This window comes from Xylocopa sonorina, chromosome 2 (genome assembly GCF_050948175.1).
Source record: "Xylocopa sonorina isolate GNS202 chromosome 2, iyXylSono1_principal, whole genome shotgun sequence".
Lineage (NCBI taxonomy): Eukaryota > Metazoa > Arthropoda > Insecta > Hymenoptera > Apidae > Xylocopa > Xylocopa sonorina.
Window position 1 is genome coordinate 16,285,336 of NC_135194.1, and position 9,032 is coordinate 16,294,367.

Here is a 9,032-nt window from a genome sequence, read left to right on the forward strand (position 1 = left end):
CATTTTAAGTTATATCAGAAGAATTTATTATCCATTTTAAGCATTTGTTTAATAAATTTACTAGGGTGTTTTCACTTCTATATTTCACTCCTTATATTACTAGGTGTAGTACTTTACACTACTATATAAGTACGAATTTTTAGGGATATGACACTCACACCATAACACTTTCCATGGGAGATTATTCTTAAAGAGAGAGAGGAAGAGAGGGAGAGAGAGAGAAAGGTTAAAAGTTCCAAATAAAGAATATACATATCTATAGTATGTATGCTGTGTATACATACTTTGAAAAGAAATATATGTTTTTAATCATTCATTTTCAGTTGTAACTACGTTGCCAATAGTTGTAATATGCAATTTGTTCACAATTTCCATATAGTAATAGTATAATAACGGATTCCTAATCAACTACAGAAATACATTGAGTACAGAATATCTTGTAAGTTTAAAGAATATTACTTATTGTTTATTTTATAAATGTAACAGTAATTGCTAATATATGTATGTATATGTATGTAAAAGCTGATAGCAGTCTATTAGAAATAATGCGACAAATTAAACAATAACTTAGAAATTTATTGCTCGTAAGGAATTAACGAGTCATTGGTTGCTTTATTCAGTCGCTAAGATACAATTCTGTATTCAGGGAACAAAGTTACTTTTAAATTCCCTTATTTATTGTATTGAACGTTGATTGAAGAAATGAATGTAAAATATTAAAAAAATAAGGATAAAATTCTAATTTCTACTTAGCAAAATGGGTATAGATTTACCTAGGAACTGGAGGCAAATCCATATACCTCTGAATAATGTGAAAATACATACCACTATATCCAAAATATGTAATACATTTCACAACATTGAGATAACAGTGATTAAACATATATTACTACCTTTAATAATTTCTTCATGATAGAATTATACTAAATGTACAACCAAAAATTTAAGAAATTATGTACATAGCTTCTGATATACATATATACATATATTCTGCTGTCTAAGAAAGAGATATTGTCAAGTAGCATTTCCGTTTACAATGAGTAAACCATTACTGTGTAAGCAAATTTAATAATATTTGAATGTATTTCTAGGATCTACATTAGGAAAGGTGCTTGGGGGACAATCTTCCAATATGGCTTAAGAGTTTGTAACCATATTCAACATTGATGAAGACAGTGTAATTTTTTCCAATGATTATTAATCCTATAAAATGACACGCGTACGTTAATAGTAGCCAGAATATTTCGTTTATTATTGTTAAACGTGGGAATAGTTTTAGATGTATACTGGTAGTTATAAATTTCTTAATGTTACTTCGATTGTTTGCCACGACGGCAGCTCTGTGTATTCTGTTTTACCGACGAGTCGGAAACAGCAAAACATATCATGGCTGAATATGGTGGTTCTCTGATTAGCAATGTCTTGAGTTGTGTTAGCACATTGTATGATGCATAACTAGATATATGGCAGGCGTAATTAACGGTGAGAGTAAGTGGCACAACTGGGAATAAATTTTGCAGTGTTCCTTGTGTCTATGTATTGTTGCATTACATTCATTGTATGCCATGAAAAAGTGTATGATAATTGGTATATAGAAGACATGTTATTGGTACATTAGTAGAGATAACAACAGTTCACATTCTTTAAGCATATTCCTATCGACAATTGTGTAATTATTACATCTCTCATATACGTGAAAGTTTTACCTCTATTCGTAGATTTGAGATATCAATTTGATGCTTGATCAATTCTAATCCTTAGGATACTCTGTATACCGTGACACGCAATAAGCGAAATCTGATGCCAAAGTTACGAAAAAACCGAAGAATTGAAACTAGATGGGGTGTAAAATACTACACAGCAGTGAAAAATGCTGTTTTTCTAACACAGGCACAACCTTATGTGCCAACAGCACCACCCCCATCCATGAGGAATTATATTCCAGAATGTGAGACCCGATATATGTGTACCCAGTGCAAAGACTGGTAAGTTTCCAGATATAAATTGCTAGAGTATATTAGAATGGATAGAATGAAAGTGTACTTAATTTATGCATCTTTGATCCTTTTGTTAGCTTCCATTTTCGAAGCAGTTTGGAAGATCACATTGCAAGAAAGAGTTGGATATTGGGGTATTGGTGTCAACATTGTTTCGTGACAACATGCGGACACAACTCTACAGAAGGGTCGTTATGTTCGATATGCATGCAGTCGGATCGTGAGAAACGTTCGTACTTACAACGTAGAGGGCTACGTAAAGGTCAGAAGTTTGGGGTAGTAAGAATCTTTTACAATCAGTGTCACTTTTTTGCACATTTGAAAACCCATAATGTAAATTTGGTATACATGGGTGATTTAATGTTAATGCCTTTACCAACGAACATGAACGATTGGAGGCCCGAAGTGGATGTAACATGCGAGGCGCTCATGGAGCATACGTTTATAACAAAGGTTCATATAATGGACTGGTTGAAGGAGAAGAATATTGCTGACAATTGGTGGAAATTGACTGTTAATAAGACAGAAGATAGCAGTAGTCCAGTTGCTCTCATTCTTAAGCATTACAAGGGTCGATTTTATTTTAAGCCATTAGAGGTACCAATAGACGAGCTGTTCTCCACTTTGAACTTTTCCGATTCCACACTTCGCAATGGTAATACCAGTTCTGGTATCGAAGTTCGTAATTCTATAGATAAGGTTGGCAAAAAGACAAGTCCACCTAGCACAGATACTATAGCTTCGATCTCTGATGAAAGTGTGATCGAGAATGATGATAATCCTTGTACCGCAAATGAAATCGCATTCGTAGATTGTGGGCTTACATCGAAATATTTAGAACCTGAAATCCCGTTAAATAGTATCAGAAAAAAAGATAGCACGGTATCTGGAAGATCGGTGCAAAATACTATCAATACCTTTCAGTCTTCAAACGTAGTTGTCAGCAAGTTGAAAAAGAATAGAGCGCGCATAAACTGTATCTCACCCGATATGGTTATGTCCTACGGTAATATCATAATCACACCTAAACGTGATATGAAAGATGCGTTATCGAACTGTCCTGACAAACAACAATGGAAAAGTTTGATACATAAATCTAACAAAGGCGCTACACCAATCAAAGTAGTCACCGAAGGCGATATAGCGAAAGTAGATTCTTATAAGAAATTAAATAAATCGCTTCTGAGTAGTTCATTGATGAAGGACCCGTTGTCTAAGGCACAGTCTGAAGCAACCAATGCGACGAAGATGAACGCCTGCAAGAATAAGTTAGATAAATCAAAACAAAATGTACATACATTAACGGTAAATTCTAGTCAAAAGTTTGTCACGATACAGAGCGCAAAACATGTCGATATCAATACAATTATCAATAAATTGCCACCTCGTATTACGACCATTACGAGTAACGCTAACAATAAAAAGATCGTTTTCATAAGACAAGCTTCTGATAACGTAACCGTTTCTGGTAACAAAGAATCATCTTCTAAAACGGTAGTTAATTTAGTATCCGATAAAAATGAAAAATTGTTGGAAGTGAAAAAGAATCTAAAGAACGAGAAACTATCGCAAACGAACAAGGAGTCAAACAAGACTGTCTCTAAGATTGAGACCGAACGCGCAAAGGATAAGGGACGATCTTTCCCAGGTAAAGTCGTGTATCAAAATGGGAGGAAATATATAATAAAAAAGTCGACAGGTCCGATAAAAAATTTGAAAAGTGTCTCGAACGTGTTAATACCAGTGAAAGATTCTCAAAGGGTAGCGCAGTCAAAGTCTACGAACGGCGTTCCACCATTGATACCTTTAAATTCTACCGAGATCGAAAATATATCGAGTAAAGAGAGGATAAATTCGTCGTTTCACGAAGACGTCACGCCTTTGACGCCTTCGCCATCTCCGTCGGAACTATCAAGTAGTTCCAGTTGCGATGTTCAGTCAAAACACTTTGTTTCATCGATGAAGGGTTCTCAGAGGATCGATACGTCTTACTTAGCCGTTGAACATACCGAGACCGGCATTAATGTACGAAATACGAACAATTCGTTCGAAAGTTTATCGTTTCATAAAGGAGAAGACCAGAGCTTGTATCTCGACATAAAGTTTCACAATCAGAAACCAATTTACACCATTGTCGATACGTCGACGATGGTGACGAAATGTCGGGAGGAGATGCTGAACGAGTTCTTCCATCTCTCCTATTTCGAATTGAAGAAACGATACGATCATTTGCAACAGATCACCGAGGAAATATCGAGAGTGATGAATTTCGTAACCGATATCGTGATTAAAGAGAATCTAAAGGCCGTTCTCATATTGCAGACCGTGTTGAAACATTGTATCGATAAATGTAGCGAGAAGAGCGAGGACACGGATGAGATAGACGTACCGTTGAACGAATGGGAATTGGAATATCACCGCACGAGCGATAAACCTGTTTGCAAAGGGTGTAATAAAATGACAAAGCCCAAGTATTATATACCAGGATTCTCGAAGCCTGCTAGAAACGATAATTACTGTTCGTGCTACAGGCACGTGTGCCACAAGTGTTACACTTATCAAGGCAATTCGACGCGGTTCGTAGCTCATCAGACGTTTCACGACAAAGAAAAGCCGTATCTATGCCCGGATTGTTACCGTAAATTTACCACGTACAAGTCGTTAGAGGTCCACACGTGGACCACTTGCTTCCATACCCTGAAGAAACGCGTGCTCGGTTGTAAAGTTTGCGAAGTGGACGGATTTCAGGACATGGAATCCGTCGCCAGACACTTTGCCATTATGCACAGTCACAATAAGATTGCCTGCGACAAATGTTACATCATTTTACCATCGTACTCCCAGTACAGAAAGCACCACAAGGAGAAACACTCGGAAACGTCGGACGACCATCAACCCATAAGGCTCGTTCTATGCAAACTTGGCCGGTGCATCGTGCGTTGCGAGGATTACATGCTGCACATGGAGAAGCATTCTGTCGTTCAAAGATTGATATGGTTCAAGTGTCCGTTTTGCGTGTTCATTCACGTGGAGGCGAAGCGAATAATGTCTCATCTGCAAAGCGGGCACGAAACCCGCCTGAAGGAACTTATAAGTCCCGAGGTGCTGTCGTACATCAAGCAGGTTGAAATCGCGGCGGTAAAGTCGGCGAAGAGTAACCTTCAGCAAAGCAAATTTACGAATGCCCAGAAAAGGTCCGTCGAGGACGGCACCGTGATACCAAAAATCATAAACGCTCGCACCATTACCAGTGAGGTATTCGAGCGTGGAGCTCATGATTATCTAATAAATTACGATATGCCGCAATCTTCCGACGACGTTAACGTTCAAACGGCGTTATTGGTAAAGCCGAGTAAAATTTCGCCGAAGATACTCGACGTGAGATCGGTAGCCGATCCAAAAGTCGATCCTGATCGTCCCAAGTATTCGGCACACGGAACGGCTGGGAAATTGATAAAGATCGAGAAGGAGGAAGCGGAAGAATACGAAACGCCAAAGGGGATGGGGAAGTCCGAAAAAATTGAATCGGCGGAGATCACGGCTACAATTAAAATAGAACCGAAGGATCCCGTGGACAACGGATGGGGCGATAGCGAAGGGAAGAAAACAAGTTCAGACCCATTGAGCGTCGAGTATAAACAAGAGCAGAGTAGAAGCGATAGTTCGATGAATGAAATTAAAACGGAGATTACGAAACCTCCGCCGCTAACTAGAATCCCTCGTCACGTGCTGGAACCGAATCGAGGTAAGAAAACTGGGCATACAACGAAAGGGGGTAAAACGAGACGCGATTTACCCCAACGAATTGCTATAAACGGACCGGCTAACTCGAGCGAGGTACTTACGTTCTCGTGCCATTTGTGCGGGGAATTGATAAACACGTCTAAATCGATCTTAATCGATCACTTTCGGAGCAAGCATCCGCAGGAGTGCACACTGTCGACGGTCACCGCGGACCTGCTGCGAATATCCTCCGAATTTATTAACGGCGGTTACAAGGAGGTGTTGAGCAGTAAGAAGCGTAAGTCGGAGAACACCGTGTCGGGCTCGAAGAGGCGGCGGCGATGGACTCCGAAGAAGTATACCGATGGGAAGAGCGCGAATTTCGCTGGCCTCGGATTGTGCGTAAAACAGGAAACGGCGAAGGACAGCGAGGGTAACTTCAGATGTAAAAAGTGCGATCAACGATGCTCGGACATGACAAATTTGAGGGAGCACATCGCTTCGAATCATAGAATTAGGGGGCGGTACTTGATATGCTTGGAATGCGGTGATAATTTCGTGGTCGCGCCCAGCTTGCAGATGCATCTGAAAGCGTTTCACGGGATAGAAGATCCCATCACGTACATGGCGCAGAACACATCCTACGCCCCTGACAACGTTGACAATCTCGAAGCTGGAGGAAAGTCTATCGAGGCAAATCAGTGTCACGTTTGTATGGCTGTCTTCGAGGACAAGGCAGCCGTAGATAAACATCTACGAGTCCATGGAATGGCGTTCTTAAACCGGAAGAGGATAGAAGCGCAGAACGCTTTGAAGAGCCCGGAGAGGAAGGCCGAGGAGGAGGAGGAGAAACATATGCCAATTAAAACGAATCCGAAAGGGCTAATTCGAAAAGATAAACCGGCCGAGACTATATTGGAAAAAATCACCGTAAGTGATGAATATTAACGCGTTTTGCACGTTGACTATTCGATGTGTGTGCGCTTCGTCACGCATTTATCTCGATCGTTTATCGTTTCAGGCAACCATATAGCTAATGGAGGCGCGACTTTCAGAGCCAGAGTCTACCAAGCACTAGTACATACTTAGCAATTTCCAATTTTAAATATGATCGTAAATCTGTGATTTTAACAACATCTCGTTCGAATAATGGAAAAAAAGGACAAACGTTTTCTCTTTTTAAAGCAAAGACTAGCAACAGTTGTTAATTATCTTATAGCGTTGGGAAAGAACAAATTAATCCTTTATTTTCGACATCATCGTAGAGTTATAATCGATATACTGCTTGACTCGGTATATTTATGAAAACATTGCGTTCTTCGCGTATTCGTTTATTTATATTTTTAAGTTTCCTTTTCCGAATAAGCACGTGTTTCAAGTTTTTACGTTTCCTTTTGTTTGGGCAATAATAATATATGTATATTGCGAGCCGAACGCAATGTATTAATTTTCCCTAGATAACACGATATGCAATATTCTTGTAAATATATACGAACAGTTATAGATAAATGTATAATTTATTTTGTTAAATTTGCTTTGTTAATGTGTATTCGAATAATTGAGTTATTTTAGCATGTACGTCGTAAAAATTTGGTTCGTTACAGTTACTGAAAATCTTATATCCGATTATAAAAAACTGTATCTATTGCATTCTTCTAATCTATAAAAGTGCGCAATCTCAATTGCAACGTAATGTAAATAATTGCTCGTCTGTTTAAAACGAAACAAACAAGCAAAAAAATACATCTTTTTGTACTCCACTAATTCATATGCATCGTTATATCTAAAGGTAGACAGAAATAAAATATTCTGATTTACTTTCAAGCAATATCGTTTACAATAAATAAGTAAAATATGTATATATACATATATATATATATATATATATATATCTTTATTACACCATTTTTTTAATTGCACCGACAAAGATTATTGCTTAGTGGTAAGTTAGCGATTCAATGATTGACACATCGAGATACCCGAGGTACGAAACGAGTTACCTACGTGTTTTATACGTGTACTTTTATACGCTTGAATGTTAAAATATCAGTACATCACACTTCAAGATTTACAGAAAGGAGATCAACATTTTTATTCTTACGATTCTGCGTTACAAACAGATACGTTTTTCTGTTTTCCTCTTTTTTTTTTTACATCGAGTGCAGGTACTTAAGGAAGGGTTTTGGGGCACTGAACACTTTAATGTTGGACCTGTAATAGTACTCTGAGCTTGCCTTCTACCACATCGAACGATTTCGGTAATTTAATCGCACGTAACGGCACACCGGAGCAATGAAAATACAATTAGATCCATCGAACGTACAGTGAAATGTATCGGCGAGTAAACTGTTTACGTACTTTTTTTCGAATATCAGCGACGATTGGAAACGATCCCGAATAACAAAGGGAAGAATTATTATTATACTTTGGTCCCACCGTAATCCGTAACGTCGATCAGCTGTATACTTTTACGGGCCCCCATAGTTTTCTCTTTGGCACGATTACTAAGGAACACACGATTTAAATTCAAACAGCGATTGATTGCTGACCCTCGTATTGGCATTTCGCACAACCGATTTGAGCTACGTCATTCCTGCACACGATTACCGAAGATTGTCACGCACACAGGTGAATACATATGTCTGGCATTTGGTTTTTAATCGGGAACGACAACAGAAGAGACGACGCGGAGGGAAGAGGAGATATCGGTTTACCAATCGGGAACTTCGTAACATCCAGGGTGTGGGTGTTCCTCTACGTCTCGAAGATCAGTTGGCGGAGGAACAAGGAAGAGTATCGCGACAGGACGCGCATCATCTGATCGTTTTACTCTACGCGGCAGTTGATTTTCCATCATCGGGCAATGCATCTCTACGATCACTCGCCTCCGTCGCGCGAACGGGACTCGAGGGTCGGGAACACTCCGATTCTCGGCGAAAGTTCGTGTTCGCGTCCACCCGGTCAGATTCGGAACTGGACTCGTTTCCGGAGGACGTCGCGGTCGATGTCCTAGCGTTGGTCGGCGACGAGAGCGAAGAGGACGCGGATCGGGTGATTTTCAGCTCCGATTCGGCGGAGCTAACGGTACCGCGTACGTCCTCCTCTTCGCAGAGCCTGTTCGAATTGCCAGCGTCGTCAAAATTAACATTCGACTCGGCCGTAATGGTCAAGGCTAACGATTCCAGGGGTTTTTTGCCCCGGGCACCGTTTCCGAGTTCGCTTAATGGGATTCCAAGTTCACGAGTGGCCCACACGTCGTAGCTAGGGCTGCTCGACGAGCCACGTGGGAGTTGAGAGAGTTTCGTTTTTCTC

The 9,032-nt window shown here is 39.8% G+C and overlaps 1 protein-coding gene across 1 annotated transcript; it reads left to right on the forward strand.

Annotated features, from left to right (window-relative positions):
• Nucleotides 1-1,199: 1,199 nt before the first annotated feature.
• LOC143433403 (uncharacterized) lies at nt 1,200-7,250 on the forward strand. The gene is made up of 4 exons (XM_076910763.1): nt 1,200-1,669; nt 1,762-1,985; nt 2,075-6,650; nt 6,742-7,250. The coding sequence occupies exons 2-4, from the start codon at nt 1,801-1,803 to the stop codon at nt 6,751-6,753; spliced, it is 4,773 nt and encodes a 1,590-aa protein (XP_076766878.1). The 5' UTR covers nt 1,200-1,669; nt 1,762-1,800; the 3' UTR covers nt 6,754-7,250.
• Nucleotides 7,251-9,032: the final 1,782 nt, after the last annotated feature.

Coding starts and splice junctions, on each gene's coding strand:
- LOC143433403 (XM_076910763.1), top strand. CDS start 1,801: ATGCCAAAGTTACGAAAAAACCGAAGAATTGAAACTAGATGGGGTGTA. Junction 1,986..2,074: donor TGTACCCAGTGCAAAGACTG/GTAAGTTTCCAG, acceptor TCCTTTTGTTAG/CTTCCATTTTCGAAGCAGTT.